Source organism: Lissotriton helveticus, chromosome 6 (assembly GCF_964261635.1).
Source record: "Lissotriton helveticus chromosome 6, aLisHel1.1, whole genome shotgun sequence".
Lineage (NCBI taxonomy): Eukaryota > Metazoa > Chordata > Amphibia > Caudata > Salamandridae > Lissotriton > Lissotriton helveticus.
The window spans coordinates 1,343,132,175-1,343,155,407 of record NC_136067.1 but is presented as its reverse complement, the minus strand read 5'-3'; the positions used below and the strand labels follow the sequence as shown (position 1 = coordinate 1,343,155,407).

The 23,233-nt window shown below is 42.6% G+C and overlaps 1 protein-coding gene across 2 annotated transcripts in view; it reads left to right on the top strand.

The window, feature by feature from the left end:
* C6H1orf198 (chromosome 6 C1orf198 homolog) overlaps positions 1–23,233 on the top strand; it is a 152,113-nt gene that overhangs the window by 88,587 nt on the left and 40,293 nt on the right. For both annotated transcript variants that reach the window (XM_078649074.1, XM_078649073.1), the window contains exon 2: positions 2,816–2,866. In XM_078649074.1, coding sequence (XP_078505200.1) covers positions 2,816–2,866 — 51 coding nt within the window. The remainder of the gene's footprint in view (positions 1–2,815; positions 2,867–23,233) is intronic.

Genomic DNA, 23,233 nt, shown 5'->3' with positions numbered 1-23,233 from the left:
GGCTCCCAATCAGTTTGGACCCCCATTCCCCGCGGTACATGAAAAGTAAGCGAGAACAAATTAATACACAAACATAACGTTCTGAAATCACATCACAGGGTTGTACTTTCAACTTATCATCATAAAATATACTTATGCAGTCTAAATGTTAGCTACATAGAAACGGTGACAAGAGCAGTGGCACGAGCAGTACCACATTATGGGTCAAGCTATGTATTACGCATGCGCATAATTTTCCCTCCACTTCTGCAGACGCGTCAGGACACGTGAGTGTGGCTGACGCATGCGCAGTAACTAAATACAAGCGGCAAACATTTTAATTGACTCGAGTAAATTATTTTAGTAAAACACATAGGCAAGCTTCTTAATCCTTATTTAAACTAAATATAAACGTTAGTAAGACGTACACTTATTACCTTGTTACACATAGACGAGGTTCATGACTTCGGCAAGGTCGCAAAATATGCGAAGCTTTGCTTCATCAGTGGCAAGAGCAGTGCCTCTAAATCTGAACGACCAAGCTCCAATGGGAGTTTTTTAAGCAGTGAACGGCCCACGCAAAATACACAATGCTGGCAATGAATAAGGCAAAAGCTGAAACGCGCCTGCCAGGTGTTTTTTAATTTTTTGTGTCTTCCAACTTGGCAGCAATAAATCTTACCTGGAAAAGCCTCAATGCATGTGTCGGACCCTTCTTTTAGGAAGAGGTGGGGACTGGTGGGGTATATATATATATATATATATATATATATATATATATATATATATATATATATATATATATATATATATATATATATATATATATATATATATATATATATATATATATATATATATATATATATATATATATATATATATATATATATATATATATATATATATATATATATATATATATATATATATATATATATATATATATATATATATATATATATATATATATATATATATATATATATATATATATATATATATATATATATATATATATATATATATATATATATATATATATATATATATATATATATATATATATATATATATATATATATATATATATATATATATATATATATATATATATATATATATATATATATATTATATATATATATATATTTTATATATATATATATTATATATATTATATATATATTATATATATATATTATATATATATAATTATATATATATTATTATATATATTATATTATATATTATATATTATATTATATATTATATTATATATTATATATTATATTATATATTATATTATATTATATATATATATATTTATTATATATATATTTATTATATATTTTCATTAAGCCGGTTTATACCTCTAGTCTTCGAGTGTGTGCTCTCTTCCTGGAGGGAGTTGGGAGGTGTTATGGATGTTTAAGCACTTGCGGTGGCACTTTTACACGCACTACCAGTGGTCAGGTACACGCCAATGATAACCCCGAAAACGTGGGCTCGGATACATATTAACCTTTAATGAAGATGATGGAGCGATACAGGGGTTGCCATTTGGGATGTAACGGACTAACAGCACGCTATTATGGTGTCCGAAGTCAAAGACACTCAATATGAGACCGTGTAGTCCTATGTCGCTGTTCATTATGTGAATTGCTCCAATCTGAGTTAGACTGTAACTCTTAAAAAAATACGTGAATTTTGTGTGCCAACTGTATTTTAATAGATAAGCATAGAAGAAAGCATTATAGCGGAAACACGTCCACTTTAATGAAAGGATCTATCCCTTGAGTGCTCTGTAATCTTTCTTGGAGAATGCATGGTTCAGAGAAGGAAAAAGGTGGATATGAAGGGAAGCAAGAATGTTAGGTGATAAATAAAGAGATCCTGGAATCAACAAAAGGTTGGAGAGAAAAAGGAAAGATTTATAGGGAGAATGGGAATGCAGAACAGAGGGGAAAAGAAGAATGAAGAATTTAAGGAATAAATAAAAGACAGATAAGAAATGAAGGAGAAGAATGAATGAGAAGAACAAAAGGAAGGTAGCAAGTTTGCATTCGCCATCCATGTTTTTATTTCTATTCTTTCGTACGTAGTCTGCTTCTACCAACCTCGAACTGGAAAAACAAGAAAGGCAACCAGCAGTGCCACAAATGCCCAGCTTTTTCACAGTTTGTATGGTACATGTGTGGTTCACAATAGTCTTTGGGCCACCTTTTACTGGCCAGGAAGACCCACGTCAAATGGATGAAGTACAAATATTTCTCGTTTTTGTTTGTTGTGGCCAAATTCCCTCTTCAAGAAAAGAGTGAATTCCACGTTCAGAAATGTGTTATTTTTTTCCCCTTTCACGTTTCTAGTTCTGGATTTAGGTTGTCCAATTTATTTCAAATTGGGTTTCTTCCATCGAGCACACCAGTGAACCAGTTCTGCAACAAGCGAGCGAGTAAACTAACATAAAGAAAAAAATGTGTGTATGGACTAAGCAGAGGACTTTTGATACACTGGTAGGCCTTTACCATTTTAAAGTAAACGTTTGTGCATTGCACTGTGTATTGATGACAATTGGCATATTTTAGGATGTCAAATGATTATAGGCAAAATCATGTTTTGAGGATACCGTTTCTTAAAGGATAAGGTTTTTAGAACTCGTGTTTGGTTGATGTAAAGTGCAAATCGCAGGTTGTGTGTGTGCAAACATTTACAAACCGAGAAATAATTTACAGTGGTAAACATGGTTTCCATTTCTTGTAATCGGCTAATTGACTGCACGTTAGTTGTTTCTAATTATTCAATTTTTTTTTACAATAGTTCTCTTTTCTTGCAGGACATAACCTGGCAAGATGAACACTCCGCTCCATTCTCTTGGGAAACAAGGGTAAGCTATGTAGCCATGATTATTTTGGCGTAGTTTTTTAAACGCAAGCTATCTCTCACTGACGTGTCAGTGTCGAACGTACGCATTTCTATGCACATGTGTGGATCTGGTGTGCATAGAGCTGAATCCCTATTTAACATACACAGTGCCGAGGAAGACCTGGGTGAACAGTTTTCCCTTAATGTAGAGTGATGAATAAGGTAGCCTTTGACGCAGGGAAAGCCCTCTGTGGGTCTCTGTCTCCTTCACTCATTGGGTGAGAGCTGATAGGCCCCTTGTTTGCTTCGGTCTTTGAGCAACGGAGGCAACCCTGGCTTGCACAGGTGGAGGTGCTTGTTTCTTCCTACCTTCATCCAGCCTCGGACTGGCCTCTGCACTTCAGCTGAGCTCTGAAGAACCACTAACATATTTCTCTGCACGCATTCTTGTGCTCGCACTTTTCCAATCCATAGTAGGGAATGGCGGCTTCTTTGGCTGACATGTTACAGACATGCTTGCAATGGTTAGCATAATAAAAATCATGCAAAACTCTAGTGGCAAAATTGGGCTTTTTTTAAAACCGAAAATGAAAATTTAAGTTTGGTGGAGATTGTCAGAAAATGACTAGCTGATATTTTTGAAAACAATTAGTATATTTTCTAATATTTCAATGTGGCATCTGTTTTCAGTGTTTCTGTAATATTTACACAATCCCTGGGACTACTTGGCTGCCCTTTTTGAACTTGCAAGCCGCTTTCCCTTGTTTATGTAAAAAACAAAAAATGCCAGTATGTACATGGATTCCATTAGGATTGATTGTATGGTTATTTTACGTAGATACCCTCAAGACCTGCCCTGGATGCAGCCTTCTTAACTTAACATTGGACAACCCTGAGGTATATAAATGTCCTTTTATTTGAGTCTCGCCATTGGTACCATCGTTCTGGCATGATAATGCAAGTGTGGCCTGCACGTATTAGCATTTGACAATTAAGCGAAAGAAAATGTTCCTTGCCCTAAGCCTCAGCCGAGACCCAAAAGGGACATTAAGACTGGAAAAAGTTAGGTAGGATAGAAAAGAGTGAATGAAGCCCCTACACACTTTGCACCTATTTGTGTGTGATGCATGAAGGGGCGATGTGTTCTGCACATTATCAAGAATAGAAAACCCCACAGAGAATAGTGGAGCGTAACTTGCACAAAGTTTGATGGAAGTGCAAAGATCTAAATGGTTCATTGTGTGTCTAAAACCCTTGCTTAAGCATCGTAAACTTCATAGTCTGCTCATGTGTCCACACACCAATGGACATGAAATGTCCCTAATAAGAAGGCAATCCCTGTTAGAAACTGAATGCAGTTGGTCCAAATTGTACCTGAAATTAATGCATCCCTGAGAATAAGTAATTTAATTTTGAGTCAATTTCCATTATGTATATCAGAGATTGGGTCTTTGATCATCTTTAAGTTTCAGAATATCAATCTTTTTGTTGCTCCTGTCGTCATTATCTTTTGCATCATCATTATTTACCGGTGTCAGTATATTTCACATTATTATTATAGTTTTGCTTGTGCATGTGTTTCCCTATTAGTATGGAAATATGTCATGGATACTAAGGTCAGGGGCAAACTCCAGCCCATTTTGTTTAACTGGTCGCTTGGCTATAGTCGCAGGTTCTTTAGTGCGCTCCTATTTGGATTTGATCTTTCTCAATTAATACTTCATTCCTTGTTGATATGGACGTTTGTCTACCACTGCTAGTCCACTACAGTATGCTGAAGAATCGCTCACCATTTACTCTTGCTAACTCTTGCTTACTCTTGCTAAGCATTGCTCATTCTTTAGTTTTCCGGCCTATTTCTTGTTATTGCTTTATTTTTAGGAATGCTCTGGCTGTGTCTTGCTGTTAATGCACTTGTTTACTGAGTTTGCATAATTCCTTACTGTTTATTATGTTTTGAGACTCTTTCATCTTTATAAGGTTTGGTGGTCTATTTTTAAGTGTCTTCGTTTAGCCTTTATCTCAACAATTTGAGTTTTTGTAGTTGCCAAGTTAAACAGCGTTGTTTAGAAGCTGCGTGAGCCAGCCTCGATGAAATACTATGCATTCCTGACAAGTGAATGTGGTTTAAAAATAGAAGTGCAATTCCTTGTGGTTGCTGTGTGGAAGCTTGCTATGAGGAATTACCCACAGTGATGTGTGGCTGCTTTTCATCTGTATTGTGTACATGATGCTTATGCTTTGACAGGGCAGTCTGTCCTCTAAATACCATAAAAGGCGAGTTTTAATAGAAGGAGCTATTAAATACATTTACTAAGATTGGGCCAACTCTGCGGGACACTCATTCGCACTTTTCGCCCAACATGCACAGTGTGTTTTCTGTCAGTACTGTATGGGATGTAAATTGGGCATGGTGTTGAGGCAGCTATGATTGAATCAGAATAGCTGAAATTCAATGAATATTGTGTTGTAGTATTTATATTGATCTCCATAATTCTATGTGGGGCACCAAAGCACACATTCTGACAGGTAGCACGCAACACCGGGGTGGGGGGGCATGTCTGACAGTGTTGTATTAGTTGTGATCCTATTGAGAAGTGTTAGGTGTCATTTGTGAGTGACCTGAGAGGTGCGCTTGTCTTAGGGTGCAACGCCAAGCAGAATGATGTAGAAAGAGATGTGTGCTCAAATTATAGTTGGGTCTACAGCATATAGGCAAATACACAGAACTATTCGAAGCAGTTGGATACTATGTGTGTGTTCACCAAAAATGAATGTAAACTTAGAAGGCCCAGTAATCCATATGTGAAGATGGACACGGCAGAGATGGTGTGAATTGAGTAAAAAGATGCTACATCGTAAAGAAGGGGAGTTGGTGACCCGAGTAGTAAGTAGCCAGCCACCTTTTTTCGAATCCCTGTAGTGCAGAGTACAAGCTGGACTCTTCCTTGGCACAGCCCAGACTGTGCTGAGGAAGAGTCCAACTCATCCAAGCACTTAGGGTAGGAAATCTCTGGTGCACGTACCAGTGACATTTTCCCATCAAGCACCCGCTTCGGGCCTCAGGGAAAGAGTATCCCCTCAGCACCAACATATTTAGGTCACGTGTTGTGTGGTATATAAATAAATAATACCGGATCTAGGTTTTACTGGACATAGTAATAACAGATAGCTCAATAAATAAGAGTCAAGATTCGAGGTAGTAGGAGTTTGCAGGTTTTAATACAGCATAAAGGACAGGAACAAGACAACCTGCATAGGAATAGGATGGCAGGGCCCTGCAGGGGGGACAGGGAATGAGCGCGCTAGCATTTACTAACAGTACACAAGCATATATACTAAAACAGTTGTATTACAGCGAATACAATAGGCGGAGCAGTGGGTGTGGTCAATAGCAGTCGCGAAAGATAAGGGTGAAAGTGGGTGTAACAAGAGGCGTGTACATAGACATGTGATGTAAACGTAACAGAATATGTCATAAATGGGGCGGAAACATGGAGGGGGCTACCTAAGGAGCCGGGACCTCTAACCTAATGGTGCGCGCAAACTGACAATGACGTGTTACTAGGAGAAGCTGGGGGCTATGAACTCTGTGCTAGGAGTAGAGACTGAAGTCTGGAGAGTCAGGGCGACATGTACCTAAACCCTATCTAGTATCTAATGTTTAGAGGACATGTTGATATAAACTAAGAGTCAGGAGGGGAGAGGCTAACAGACTCTAAGACTGGAGCATGCATTATTCTACATGTAGTGCGTGATGAAGAATATTAAATGACCATTAATACAGTATTTCTCTTACATGGAGACGTAAAGGCTAGACGATGACGGAAACTATTGATGCGATTCAGTAGCTTAGGAATGCAGAGAAGGAGGGCTGGACTGATAACTAGAATCATAACATACTCTTGGCAGACTCAGAGGCAGAGCCAGGCCGAGCCGGGCACTGCGAGGCAGGAAGTAAGTGAAGGGTCGAGGATACAGGTGGGGGCTGTATCGCTCCTCAGCGAGGGTTCAGGAGACAGGAGCTGAATCTGGTGTCCGGGCCCTTTTGAGGCCTAGAAACGGGGACTTTACAATGAAATAACGTGCACACTGGGAAACGTGGCAACGTAACTTTACATAGGCCTAATACTCGTAGCTTTCACGAGAACTGGAAACTGGCATACTAGGGATGGACACAACTGTAATTGTGTCTTTAGTCGAACATGGGGGATACATATGCATATTAATCATGCACACATATCATAAGATGGGGGACACGTAGGGACACAGAACATGGCAAAATTTACTTTTCCACATTCCCTCCTTGTCACTACGTTTCCATCAGGAAACATCAATATTCATGATACCATCTATCATTTCATACAGTATCATTTGCTCGTCTCGAATTTTCTTGGAACGGGATTTAGAACGGGACTTGGGACTAGGAATACAAGAGGTAGCACAAATGCCGCAAATCGCAGGGCCACATTGTATACAGAGGCAGCAACTGAATATGATCGCTACTGCAATACCTAGAAATGACAATACTTTCCATCCCCAGGCGGAAATTATATTCCAGAACCAACCGGACCATGTCCAGATGCCTGGATCTTGGTGTAACATATGGGCAATATTATGGAGTCTGGTAATAGCTGAATAAACAGACGGCGCGTTATTTGGAATGAAAATGCAGCAACTAGATCCGATGACTCTACAGGCCCCGCCCCTATCGGCCAGTATGACGTCCAGGACGAGACGATTCTGGAGCACGACAATTCTCATAAAGGATTGCTCTTCGGTTAAGTTACTTAGAGCAGAAGTAGTCTCAATCACTACTGCTTCAAGTGTTCTGGTTAATCTACGTATCAGTTTACTATTTACAACAGTACCTAAATAGGGGAAGACACCTTTATTGATATCTATATATTGTTCTAGAGCAGTTTCAGTATAATCGACAATCGGGAGATTTCTCTTGTGTCTAGTATGTACTAGGTGGGAATTCCTATGGTAGTCAGGTGGGGCTAGGAAAACTGGTGGCAGTAGGAAGGCAATGTAACAGGTTCCCTCCCAATCGAGGGGTAGACGAACATATGCGGTCTGACCACAAACAAAATAAGAATGACGTGAAGCTTTAAAAATAGATTTCCTACTGTCACTATACTTGACAATAGTAGTACAATCACTATGTCCTACGTGTATGGAACCCTTATTTCGGACACATAATTCACCTTTGACTGGTAATACTGAAATAGCAGGTAAGTCTGGAGTAGTATCAGACTGAACATTCAGGACCATGAAATTCGAAGAATAATTACCTAAATTATAAACTTCATTTTCTAGATCTAACCCTGTTCTGTGGGGAAGACCTTGCTTGTCTGGAAAACATGTACTGTTAAGAAAAGACATATCTGTTGAGGATGACGTTAACGTGGACCATGCTCCACACGAACCATTATGTGAAAATGGATAAGGAAAGAGTGGCAGAACTCCCTTCGGTGTCTGGAAAGGGGGGAGTCGACCACACACCCAACAATTAGTGGCATTGCTGGTCTGGTGTGAATAATGTAACATGCGGATAAAAGAATTATTTCGCATAGCGAGACGATATGAGAGTTCATGAGGAGGCAGATCACTAAACGTGTGTTCTACTGTAGCATTAGCAGACTTATTTACATGAGAAACTGGAAAATACAAATAAAATGCATAACATGTGCAGGTAATCATAAGGCTGAAAAACAATATGAAACTTAGAAAAACGATACATCGGATTGAGTTTTGACTAACTCTCTCACTATGGGGGTCTATTTTATACATGTCAGAAACCGGTCTAACCGTTTCACCTAGGGGAGGACTTAGACAATCAAACTGGCTGACTTATTTTACTAGACCTTAATTTGAGCTTATACTCCTGTTGCGGAGTTTTCTCTAACTGGGGGGGTTCAATATCATTGTCTTTTGCGGGACAGTCCTTAAGAATAGTACTTTGACAGTCTTTAAGATCCTCGGAAATGTTCTTAGAAACAGGCTTCAGTCCGTAAAATCTTTTCACATGTGACAGGTGGACCCAGCCCTTCCTGCCTTCCAGCTTGACGGCAGTACGGGTGGCCAGGAGGACCTGTCGGGGTTCCTTCCAGCGAGGCTCCAGCGGACTTGAACGATCAAAATTCCGGACAAGAACCATGCATCCGGGAACGATTTCATGCGGTGCCACCTCGGTATTGTCTGGAAATGCGGCAGCGACCTGTGAACGACAAGAGTTGAGGGCAGACATCAAGGAAGCTAGGTAATCTGTCAGCATATTACTTGAAACATCGGTAATACTTCGGGGTCTAGGTGTACCCCACATGTTAGGGGGGCGGCCGAATACGACCTCATACGGGGACAGACCTGATCTGGAATGTGCGACCATGCGCATATAAAATAAAGCGACTGGCAGAGCTACTATCCAGTCTACACCTTTCTCTTTACAAATCTTGGCAATACGGATTTTCAGGGTCTGATTATGTCTCTCTACTAGACCAGCTGCTTCAGGATGGCGTACACAATGGAACTTCCACTGGTACCCTAACAAAAGGGAAATGTGTTTCATAAGCTCGGATGAGAATGGCTGGCCGTTATCAGAATATACGACTCTAGGGAGTCCATAACGGGGGAAGAATTCACGAACCAACTGCTTGGCAGTGGTCGCGGCTGTGTAATCTGGGACCGGATATGCTTCTGTCCACCTGGACAAAGCGCATACAACTACAAGGACATACTTGAAACCTCGACATCGCTCCATCTGAATATAATCCATTTGGAGGACTTCAAAAGGGTGGTCAGGGGGCTGGAAACCACCTTGTTCCACCGGGACACTTTTACCTGGATTAAACTGACAACATATCATACAGGTACGGACTTTCTGTTTGGCTGCAGCTCGTAAATGCTTGTTGAACCAAATGTTCTGGATACTGTCTAACATAGCTTTTTCTCCTAAATGTGCTGGACTATGTGCGGTATTGATAATGACTTGGACCATGGAGTCGGGGAGAAACCATGTGGCTTTTCCCTTCGTTACCCATCCCTGATCTGTCTGGACCCCTCCTTGTTCGGACCATTTCTTGATTTCATCGGGAGTAGCATGTAACTGAATATCTATGACATCTTGAGTGGGGTCCTTAACTATCATACATGTAGTCTGATCTGGAGTATGTGTCTGTGTCGGGTTAACTGAAATGTCTGGAGTCTGTGCTGTAAGCTTGGCTGTGCGATCTGCTAGATCATTACCTTGGGAAATAATGTCAGTAACTTTCGTATGTGCTTTGCATTTCATAATAGCAATAGATGTCGGTAAATGTATGGCATCTAACAGAGCCTGAATAAGGAGACCATGCTGAATCTTGGTTCCATGAGAAGTCATGAAACCTCTCTCCTGCCAGAGCACTCCAAAGTCGTGTACGACTCCAAATGCGTAACGTGAATCTGTGTAAACATTAACTTTCAGGTTCTTAGCGTGTATGCAGGCTTGTGTCAGAGCAACTAGCTCTGCTGCTTGAGCAGACAGGGTGTCAATACGGTGTGTTTCTATAACTTCAGTGTCTGTAGTCACTGCATACGCGGCTACTAGTTCTCCTGTACTTGTTCTCATACATGAACCATCCACATAAAGTGTCAGGTCGGGATCTGGCAATGGAATATCTGTCAGATCTTGTCTTGGCTTAGTCATAATGTTAACTACTTCCACACAGTCGTGTGTGGCAGGATTTGAATTAACTGATGGTAACAGTGTAGCAGGATTTAGAACGTTGCAGCGTCTGATTTCTACGTGTGGCTGGAACAGTGTCAATTCATAACCTGTTAAACGTGCAATTGTCAAGTGCTGAGTTTGTGTTCGGTTTAAAAGAACTTCCACAGAGTGTGGAACTTGTACTGTCAAGGAGTGTTCTAATACTATGGAATCACTTTGTCTGATAGCTAGTGCTGTGGCTGCAACTGACTTGAGGCACGCAGGCAGAGCCTGGGCTACAGGATCTAATGTGCTCGAAAAATAAGCACATGGCTTGTATTGTCCTGCTTGATCTTGTGTGAGAACAGATAATGCTGTACCTTCACGTTCAGTGACGAAAAGTGTAAAAGGCTTACTGTAGTTCGGTGTAGCTAGAACTGGAGCTTGGCATAGAGCTTTCTTTAACTCATTAAAACTAAGTGTATGTTCAGATGTCCAAGGGAGGACAGTCGATACGGCTGCCTCCTGTGTCGTTAACTGTATCAGTGGCTTGGCTAGAAATGCATACTGAGGAATCCATTGTCTGCAATAAGAAGTAAGGCCGATAAAAGCACGTACCTCCTTCTGGGTCTTGGGCTGAGGAAGACTCGCTATTAACTGGATACGGTCAGGTGTCAACTGCCTACCCCTCTTGGACAGTAAGTGGCCTAAATAGATCACTTGCTGGACACAGAATTGAAGCTTCGAAGGGGACACCTTGTGCCCCATCTCGGCAAGGAAATACAGGACTGTGAGTGATGCTCGCCCGCAAGCACGTTCAGAACGGGCTGTGATCAGTAGGTCATCGACATACTGGAGCAGGGCAGTGTCAGTTGGCATGTGAATGTTGTCTAGTTGTCTCTTAAGTGCTTGACTGTAAATACTAGGACTTTCTGTGAAACCTTGAGGAGCTCGTGTGAACATATAGCTCCTTCCATTTAAACAAAATCCGAAAAGAAACTGGCTGTCTGGATGAATGGGGACACTGAAAAACGCGTTCTTGAGGTCTATGACTGTGAAAAATGAGGCTTCGGAATCAATGGCTGTCAATAGGGAAGAGATATCTGGGACAACTGGGTACTGGGGAATAATACATTTATTAAGTTCTCGAAGGTCAATCACTAATCGATATACTGGGGGTGCATTTGGATCAGTACGTTTCATGACTGGAATGATCGGAGAATTACATACATTGGAGTCAGTTTCTACAACTACTCCTTGAGCCATGAGCTCGTCAATGATTTTGGATAAGGCTGCTACAGCCTCAGGTGGCAATCTGTACTGTCTGATTCGTGGTAACACTACACCTGGCTTGAGAGTCACACGATGGGGTGTGATTTGCATATAACCAACATCAGTTGGACCTTGCGCCCATAGATGCTGCGGAACATTAGACAATCTCGGATCAAAATCTCGTAATACATAGTGACCCTTGAAGTCACGTAAAAACAGTCGTATTCCCTCGGGGGAACAGCAAATAACTGCACCTAATTCTTTCAGTGTTTTGATACCTAACAGATTTTCTGGACATGACTTCGTAAGTAACAGATCAGTAGTGCGGGACAATGGACCTACTTCTAGAGTGACTGGCTTAGATATCTCGTTTACAATAGGCTTTCCTGAAAATCCAAGGGAAACATTTCTAGAGCCTGAGAGCGGAGCCCCTGGAACTTCGGCGTGGCTGATGGTGGTCCTACTTGCCCCTGTATCAATCAGAAACTTTCTGTCTTTCCCTAATACTTGACTATGAACATAGGGACCCTCTTGATCTACAGGTATCTCGATGAGAGGCAAGCCTACCTCCCTCTCTAGGCTGTTTCATGAATATGGCTGATACTCTGGATACTCGGACTGTGCATACTGGTACATCTGCTGTGTAACATGCTGTGTTGCAGCAATAGGCTGCGGTGCTGGAACTGTCTGTTGTGCATTCTGTGGCTGAGAAGTCTGTGAAACTTGTTCTTGTCTAGGCGGACGTGGTCTTTCTTTAGTCTTACCAGTAGCTATATTGTGTTTCAGAACTGCACACTCGTTTATATAATGACCTGGCTGTTTACAATAATTGCAGGTCCCTTTAACGGGAACTGCAGGATGACTTGCTTGATTCGGACCCCTCTTCTGACTGTCTTGAGGAACAGATTGTGCAACTAGTACTTTCATTTTCGTGTCTTTCATACGTTTTCTTTCATGATCTTGCTCTTCTCTGATTCTATTCTGGTGGTACTGGAGCATCTGTAACATCTGGGACGGAGTATTAGCTTGCCAGGTACTTTCGACTTTCAAAACTCGATTCTTTACTTGGGGACTTGAATTCTCGACTAATTTAGTAACAAAAAGATGAGGGTATGACTCACTACTTGTCTTGAGGCCACTGTTTATAATAAAACACTTTTCAAATCTAGAATAAAAATCACTAGTGTCTTCGTCTTGTTTCTGTTTACAGGCTGAGATTGCATCCCAGTCTTCCTTTTTAGTGGCTAATAATCTGGGCAAAACTTGTATTAACAGTTCTGGTAATTCTTTACATTTCTCTCCTAGACCGGTACCTGGTACTCGTATCTTATCTTCAGCTTCTAGAACTGCCCAATCGATCTTTTTCTCTCCCACCTCCCAATCTTTTTCCTTGAGTTTCTCGTATACCCCTGCGGGCAACAGGACCTTTAACATTTTAATTATATCTGGATATGTGTATTCTCCCATACGGAGCATGTCTTTTAATTCTCGGTGGAACCCTGCTGGATCTTTGTCGTGACAAGGAATTAATTTCTTCATCTCTAAGAGTTCCATCTTTGTAATCGGGGTGTAAACAAACACTCGTTGCATTTCACCATCCGTTGTCCTAACTGGGTGTACTTCTCGTAACGGGTTCTGTCTATCTATGTAAAAGGGTTTACTTTCTGGGGGTGAGACATGAACAAAATGCGGATTCAAAAACGTTCTATATTTGGGGCGCTGTTCTAGAATGACACTAATTAAATCGGTACCTAGAGCTTTCCATCTATACTGGAGTAACTCGTTCAGGACATCATGTAACGGACCTGGATCAGAGTGTTGACCCTCATACAGAGTAATGAGGTGCTGGATCATATACATACCCACCAGTCGTTGCTCGGCTGGGGGCAATTTCAGAAACATTTGTGCCACTATTTCGTCTGGGAAAGTGGTAGAATCAGTAATCCATCGGACTGCTGATCGGACTAGTTCTTGTTCATGCATAGTACTTAACTCACTATAACCGATTCGTGATTTCAAAATGTGATCGGTAGCTTGAAATACTTGTTCTAGAGAACCTTGCTCTGGTGCTGGATGAGGAACAGTTTTCTTGTAGTCTAGACGTGAATGTCGGTCTGAAAATCTAGTTCTACCTACATACGCTATTCTAGTGGGATTCTCGTCGTCTACCTCTTCGGTAGAGTCATTTTCTTCCTCGCTTACTTGTGCTGCTTTACGTTGTTCGTGTAACTTTAGTATTTCTTTACGGATTTTCTTGTACATACTCTCTATACTACTGATAGTCTTGTGCTTACCCTCGGCTATATTATCACTCCACCTTGTCAGGATTCTCATTTCGGCCGGATCTTTAGTCGGGTAGTCTTGTTCTCTTATTAGACAATTAATCAGAAACTTTAATATCATGAGCTGGATCTCAGCTTTCCTTTGAGACATGGCTTCGCCAATACTTTCTGGATCATTCCCTGTACGGATGAAACGATATATTCTGTCTAGATCTCCTTTCATATCTGGTAGGGTGTCTAAATACCCGGTCACCCGTCTTACACGGATGGAATCTATTACTGTACTATCATCACCTGCAACTGGATCATAGCGGCATTCAGTGAGAGCTCGTCGGATATCTGCAACGGACTTAAATTTGGGCGTACGTTGTAACGCACATTCATGTAACTCGGCCAACGTTCTACGTTGGTGTGGTGGCGGGGTACCAGGAGGACCTCCTCCTGCGGCCCCTAAACTGGAATCGTCGACTGACACTCTTCGTGCTGGCAGAGTGGGAAATTGTAATGCAGGCTGGACCGGGGGTACCGTAACAGGTACTCCGGTGACTGGAGGAGCAGGATTTACATTATTTACAGGAGCTGGCGGATTTGTATATTCTGGGACTGTGTCGTCCAAATAGGACGAGATGAAAATATCAGCTGCGGTCGGTTTGTGACGTAGCTTGGTCGGAACTAAGGGTGGCGGAAAATTACTGGATGCCTCCGGGGTCGCTTTTGGCAAGCCCTCGGCAAGAAGAGGGTACATACCCTTAATAAGGGCATGCCTCTGTCTGTCTGACTGTTCGGTTTTAACTCATTCACCTATCTCGATTAATTCCCTTTCTTGGGCTCGTTCTAAAGATTCTCTACTTAATTCTGACTTTCTGATTTCTTTTTCGGTTCTCTTATGAGATTCTTTGCGCCATAACTCGATGGCATCCTTCTGTGACTGTCTGGCTTTCTTTTTCCATAATGCTTCTTCTACTCGCATGATGCACTCGGCATCCCATGTGCCTGATACAGGCCATCTATACTTTTCCTCTAACTGTTTGGTATACTCTACCCATAAATCTAGATATAATATAGCACTTATGCCATGCTTTTGATACATAAAATGACCTGGACTGTCCCTAGGCGGGACAGGAACTGCTGCTTCTAGCAGACCTTTTCTGGTTTTTAACTGACGTAGTTTAGAAAATAAGGGCATGACTGAACTGTAACCTAGACACAATTCGCAATTACAATACACAATGAACACGATAAATACTCCACATTCATACCACGACATTACAATACATGAAAAACATTTGAAATAACAGTTCGAACAGAATACTACCTGGAATACTGGAAACAGAATACATGAATTTTCTCGAGAAACAGAACTGACTAGAACAGAAACTAGATGCACTGCTAAAACAGTACGAAACTCACCGGTCTCATAAAGAGACACGTTAGGACCCGCATCCACCAAAGTGGACACTTCGTTTTGGGTCTGTGTACCACCAACCCACGGACCAGAGTCAATTTAGATTGACCCTGTCTAGATACTACCCCAGCAATGGTACTCACCGGGCAGCAAGAACGGAAGGCCTCGGACTGGACTGGACTGCTTCGACGCCGGACGGACGAACTTCGGACTTCTGTTACGGGTGGGCCTCCGGATACCTCGGACCTTGGACTCTCGGCTTGGGCTCTGGTCGGGACTCGCCGCGTTCCTCCACCGCCTCGTCTGGATGCTGGACCGCCACCTCCGTCTCCTCCGTGGGCCTGAGGGATACTTGAAGCAGAAATATCTGCCGGTGCGCAGAAGAGTTCCGTCACGGCTGCAGAGGGTCAGGGGGCCGGCGTGGCTTCACCGGCGCGTGGGGAAAGGGCAAGTCCCTATTCGGGCGCCATTATGTGGTATATAAATAAATAATACCGGATCTAGGTTTTACTGGACATAGTAATAACAGATAGCTCAATAAATAAGAGTCAAGATTCGAGGTAGTAGGAGTTTGCAGGTTTTAATACAGCATAAAGGACAGGAACAAGACAACCTGCATAGGAATAGGATGGCAGGGCCCTGCAGGGGGGACAGGGAATGAGCGCGCTAGCATTTACTAACAGTACACAAGCATATATACTAAAACAGTTGTATTACAGCGAATACAATAGGCGGAGCAGTGGGTGTGGTCAATAGCAGTCGCGAAAGATAAGGGTGAAAGTGGGTGTAACAAGAGGCGTGTACATAGACATGTGATGTAAACGTAACAGAATATGTCATAAATGGGGCGGAAACATGGAGGGGGCTACCTAAGGAGCCGGGACCTCTAACCTAATGGTGCGCGCAAACTGACAATGACGTGTTACTAGGAGAAGCTGGGGGCTATGAACTCTGTGCTAGGAGTAGAGACTGAAGTCTGGAGAGTCAGGGCGACATGTACCTAAACCCTATCTAGTATCTAATGTTTAGAGGACATGTTGATATAAACTAAGAGTCAGGAGGGGAGAGGCTAACAGACTCTAAGACTGGAGCATGCATTATTCTACATGTAGTGCGTGATGAAGAATATTAAATGACCATTAATACAGTATTTCTCTTACATGGAGACGTAAAGGCTAGACGATGACGGAAACTATTGATGCGATTCAGTAGCTTAGGAATGCAGAGAAGGAGGGCTGGACTGATAACTAGAATCATAACATACTCTTGGCAGACTCAGAGGCAGAGCCAGGCCGAGCCGGGCACTGCGAGGCAGGAAGTAAGTGAAGGGTCGAGGATACAGGTGGGGGCTGTATCGCTCCTCAGCGAGGGTTCAGGAGACAGGAGCTGAATCTGGTGTCCGGGCCCTTTTGAGGCCTAGAAACGGGGACTTTACAATGAAATAACGTGCACACTGGGAAACGTGGCAACGTAACTTTACATAGGCCTAATACTCGTAGCTTTCACGAGAACTGGAAACTGGCATACTAGGGATGGACACAACTGTAATTGCGTCTTTAGTCGAACATGGGGGATACATATGCATATTAATCATGCACACATATCATAAGATGGGGGACACGTAGGGACACAGAACATGGCAAAATTTACTTTTCCACAGTTGGCCAAGAAATTTTTATTTTTTTAAAATAATATGTATAATATACATAAAGGGGCTTTCAGCCTCCTCTATTCGCCCATTAGTTTGTTGTTGTCATTCCAGTTTTGCTTCAGCCCACTACAGCTTACAGCATGGGGCAATGGGTCAGCCTACTTATGGTACTGGTGAATGTCACTTTGAGCATTTTGCTCTTTTACAATGAGCACATCCACAAGCAAGATAACTCTTGTGTGTTGTCTGATGTGATAGTAAACACATTTGAAATGAGCAGAGGGCACTTCCCAGCTTGATCAGTTCCTGTCTCATTCTAATGCTGTTGTAGAGTCCTTTTGGAATTGGACTGCCGCTATTTCACAGCATACTATATTGTGTTCCTGGAATCTATCTCCCCAACTGTTCTTAAATAAAATGTTCCCTAGAAGAACACCAAACGTTATTGTGTTTAATTTGTAGCACACTTGTAACTGTTTTATGTAAATGTAAGTGGGGTGTATTTTGGGTTTAGTATTTTATACAGTAAACACTCAAGTTCAAGGTTCAAAGCTTTATTCGATTAAAAAAGATCAATCATAAAAGCAAACAGTACATATACATCATATTAATACACTCTAATATGATTACCCCATAAAAACAGGTTTGGTGCAGCTCGATAATACAATAAAACAGAATAATTAAAAGACCATACTTTTCCTTGCGGCCACAGATTTCAAAATAAACGTGGCTGTATGAAAACAAATGTCAGGGTCATCAAGAGAAAACAGCATCCTCATTGCCGAATTTACCGTTATAGTTGCCCGTTTTATGAATAGTGGTTTTAAATATGCAACGCGAAGGTTTTTATAGAGGTCACACAAAAATAAAAAATGCACAGTACTCTGTTTGGTGACCCCGTCGCATGGGCATGGAATAGAGGGATAATTTTTCATAGCTTGGAACGCAACCAAATGGTGGACAATTCCGAGTCTTAATCTAATAAGGACAAACGATGAGATGGTCTGGTGACAACCTTTAGGTATTTAGAGAACCCAGATGAATCCCTATGGGAGTGATAATACTGAAGGATGCTTAACTGCATAGTAGAGTCACTACGCGCTTGAGCTTTCTTGTGTAAATAAGAAGACTTTAGCTCTTTCTTTGAAATATCAGAGAAGCTCTCCTGATCAGCCAGGAGATTAAGATTAAATAAATCCCTAGCAGTTGTCACAACATAGTTAATCCATGGGATCAGTGAGCTGGGCCTCTCCTGCAGCTGTTTTGCTTCTACTTCCCCGTGTTGACATAGTATAAGCCTTGGTACTGGGTAAGGTCCCTAACGTAATGGTTACTACAAATATCGAATAGACTGTTTAGGGGATATAAAATACAAAGTACATACAATTTTGAATCAAGTCCTGTGGTGGGGCGGTTAGAGGGGGGGCCCGGTCCGGTCTCACACGGTCTATAACGGGCTAAAACGGGCCCGCCCTTGGCCCGGGCTTAGCCCGGCGTCCGCCCGCGCGCGTCCCACGGTGCGGGAGTGGGAGACTGATGTTATACTGCTCCGGGAGTAGGCGTGGTCGAGAAGGGACGGGACGGGAAGAGGAACCAGGTGCGGCCGGTGAAGGTGTTGCTTGGCCCCCTGGTCCTCGCAGTCCCGTAGCACGCCCGAGCAAAGCCCTAAATCAGCGTCCCAAACTTCGCAGGCAGGGGCGAAAGCAAGAGCGGGAAGGTCCGTGCAGCCTCACTTTGTAAGTCCCGTTGGCCGAGGAGTGGTTAGGAAGCAGCTCACAATGTCCGCAGCCTCGAGCGGCTCCCGCGGAGCGGGGGCCACGAGGCGCTATTAAGGATGATGGGCGGGAAGAGGACCCAGGTGCGGCCAGTGAAGGTGTTGCTTGGCCCCCTGGTCCTCGCAGTCCCGTAGCACGCCCGAGCAAAGCCCTAAATCAGCATCCCAAACTTCGCAGGCAGGGGCAAAAGCAAGAGCGGGAAGGTCCGTGTAGCCTCACTTTGTAAGTCCCATTGGCCGAGGAGTGGTTCAGGAAACAGCACACAATGTCCGCAGCCTCGAGCAGCACCCCACAGTCCTCCTTGTCTTCCTTGATGTAGAGGCTTAGAAGAGAGCGGTTCCTGGCTCCTAAAAAATGCTTTCTTCTGTGCCTCTTGTCCTTCATGCGAGAATCTCCCTAACGACGTAATTACGTACGTGCATGTGGTATCTTCCATCTTCCTTTTTCCTTTCCTTTTTCTTTTTTGCCTTCTTCCTTGTTTCTTTCCATCTTTCTTTTTGCCTCCTTTCTCGCCTTTTAAAAAAATTGTTTTCTTTGCTATTTTCTTTTGTTTCTCGTTTAACTTTCATTCTTTCACTCTTTCTCTCTTTCTTGCCATCTCTCATTCCCTTCCCCCCCCCTTCTTTCCTTTTGGTGGGTGCAGGCTGCGCCAGTAGGCTCCAAAATAGATGAATGGGTGACCAGGCAGCAGCTTAAGACAGTCCACACATATGAAACAGCCATCAGATGTAATCCACCAATACATTGAAACATATCCGAATGCTCCGAGTCATGAAAGGGCAAGGAATTCTCAGTGCTTGCAGTAAGCCAGATAAAAAGATTGGTGCCCCAATTTCCCAACTGCAGAAAGACAGCCTGGCCGCCTCCCCAACAGAGACCAGATAAAGTAGTGCACCTTTTAGGATCAGCATACTGTAAGATTAAACGTCTCTGCAACATATGTAGGAATATGCTGCCTAGGAGCCAGAGAGGAGCTGGTGATGGGGCGCACAGGCCGCAGTGAAGAGATGGTGGTGAAGAGCAGGACTCTCTGGACTGCACAAGTTGAGCTCCGCGGTAGCGTAGCAGAAGCAGGGCAGTGAGTCTTTGGCCTCTAATACACTTCGCCACTGTCATGAGGTGCATGTGACGAAAGCGCAGGTCCTGGGACGGCCCACATCATTGCCAGTATTTTTTTCCCTGGTAAAGGGCTATAGTCTGCTGGAGAACAGAAGATAGTGCCCTGCGTTGATCCATTATTTCTGTGGTGCCTAGCGATGTATCCTGTCTTCGCGTGCTTATTAATCAGACCCTCCAGGATTTTGTGATTTCGCGATTTGCCGCGAAATCAGCACTTTTGTAAAAATGCCACGATTTTTACAAAAGTGCCCGCGAAATCCAGACATCCAGAACCCACAGAAGACATGTAAAACTGGAGAAGACCAAACTTGAGAACACTTGCTATGTTGTAAAAGCTCTTGGAGGAAGAAGGAACTTTTTTTTTTACTTCAAATCTTTTTATTGACAGTTTACAAAAACTTTACACTATGGTACAACGTCAATTAGTCAAACCTTCTTTGGGAATTATTTTAACACATGGAGGAAGAAAAGAAGGCGAGAATTTAGCCTTTAACCAATCAGGATTTTGAAAGAAAGGAATTAATTGACAGTGCACCTTGCTCCCTTATATTTCCGGAAGGAGGTAAAACAACATATTCACAATATTCCCAAAATTATCCCGCCCATCCCATCTGAACAATTTCGGTAAAGGAGGCGAGGAATCCGATAGGCATTTCAACCTTTATGGAAGGATCCAGCAATCTTACTAATAGGAAGGTGAGGGACCCTTGCATACAGATATCAACAGACCTGTGATTTGGGACACAATGGAACACGCTGGTAGCCTCTGAGCTGGAAGGTGGATACATCAGGTTTTCAATTCAGGATTCTGAGTTTTTTTTATTTAATCAAATAGTTGGGAGTGTCCTCAGTTAAGGGAGAGTAAAAGAAAGGAATTCTAGTTGGGACACATAGTCAATTAGGGTTTACCATCTAGCTGTGAATTACTTCTCGGAAGGGGTGATCTTATGGCTTATCATTTCCATGGCTAATATCGGCCAAAGTCTACTAAATCATAATGTAATGGTGGAGGGGGGGGGGGGGGGGTCTTTGTTTTTCCAAAAGAGGACAATAAGCTGTTTAGCTGTACCTGACACATGGGCGACCAAGGTCCAGTCTGGCCCTTGTCATGCAGTGTGCGGCGGGCCCTGGGGGGCATTGCTTTTGGGCCCTGCCGCACACGGGGCACGTGGCGGGCCCTGAGGGGCATTGCTTTTGGGGCCCGCCGCTCACGGGCTGGCCCCCGCTGCCGTATTTTGTAAAAAAAAAAAAATTCTTGGTGGGCCTGCCGCGTGCCCAGTGTGCACCGGGCCCTGGGGGGGATTGCTTTGGGGGCATTTATTCATTAACCTGCTTATGTCCTATATGTAGCCTTGAAGCCAAACAAAGTGTCTACATTGAAAATAAATCAAATATACATAGCTTCATGTTGTTAAATAACTAAAAAAAACTAAGGTATCTGTGTTTGTTGTAGGAAAAACGGCCAAATAAAATGCAGCAAAATTACAGCTAAATTTCCATATTTGTGCAATTAAATTTCCATTTTTGTGCCGCTAAATTTGCTAATCCATGCCGCTATATCCTGGGGGTCTAATGACTTATCAGTACGCTCTGTCTTTTGTTTCCCTTGTTTTCTTCTTATTTTCCTTTTGTTCTCTCTTTCCCTCGTTGAGGCATTGAGTCGCAAGAGAACTCAAGGAGATGCACCTGCTGCGCTTATGTATTACAGACCGCTGAAATAATGAGACTTGTAAGGTGGAACTTATGTTCTGAATTTTTACATTCAGTGCTCAGAATTTGCCTCCAAGGCAGATAATCTCCCTGTCTGTATCTGCCATACTGGTGGGGAAGGTTTGGGGAGCCTGGGAATTCTCGGTTAGGGCGGGGAGTCTGGTAAGTGTCAATTGAAGAGGCGGTTATGTCTCGAGTTAGGCCTGTCCGTTACCTTTGACCCACAGATCCTTGTGTCGGCTCGCTTCCAGCAGAGGCTGCCACTTCCTCCACCATCTTACATTGCTACAGTTACACACCTGGCTGCGCTACCCCGCTTCCTGGTGGACAGCGTTCTTGCAATGGCACTTCTGTGCCAAACGTGTGAAGTTCGCTTTTTCCAGCCTTCACTGCTACTCATGGGTCTGTGATGGGCGGTGGTGATGGATTTCTTTAAAAGTTGCTTTTAGTCTAAGCAGGGATGGAAGCCAAGGATCTTACTCCCAACTCAGCCAAGTCATGCTTCCAGGTTTCCCATATTTTACTCCAGCTGTCTTGCCAATGCTTGTTTTTCATGCCTCTAAAAACGAATCTCTCAGCTAATCATTTCATGTATCTGGCGATGCAAAGGACGGCCATATGAACTACAATCTGTATTAAGCAGCTAACATTGTTTTGCATGTCTACATATGCTGAAATATTTCAAGTTTGAATGGTCATCTCGCAAAATACTTTCCACTTCGCATAGTTTCCTTATAAATATCCATTAGATACGTTTCTGAAAAGGATCTAAATATCCATGAGGTCACGGTTTATTCTGGTTGAAAAGTCGCAAAACTCTAGACCTTTTATTTTGCAACATGGCACACGGCCAATAGAATATCTTTTAATGCTGTGAAAGAGGATGATGGCTGAAGAGTGGGTTTTGAATTCGACATTTGGTGGTTGTTGACATCAGTGAAAATGACTAAACACCGAAGGTTAACCTTAGGCTGACTCGTCAGCCATAACAATCTTGTCTATGTTTGGCTGTGTTTTGGCTCGGCGAGAGTTTCTAGTCATCTGCTTTTTATTTAAATTTGATTCAATGAACCCCATGCCCTCCCTCTATGACAATGTTCTGCTTTGAGAAAGAAATTATTAGAAAATGATACTGTATGATATATAATATATAAAATTCATGTTAAAGTTTAAAGTTATTTTCTGAATAGTTCTGGTGAGTAATAGGATTAGCACAAATTGCATATGTAAAGTATTACCTATCGTGCTACTTGTTATGCAAAAGTTAATCAGATTCGGTGCACCTTTATAGGACTGGCACTATCAAAGACTTTTTGAGTTTACTAAAATTATATTTATAATCTACTTATAGGGGCTTTCAGCCAGCCCTTTTTATCCACTGGCCCGTTCTTTTGTCATTCACATTTTTCTTTCACGCTCTACTACATTCAGCATGGGGAAGCCTACTTAATACATTGGCTAACTTCAGTGCAAGCGGCGACATTCTAT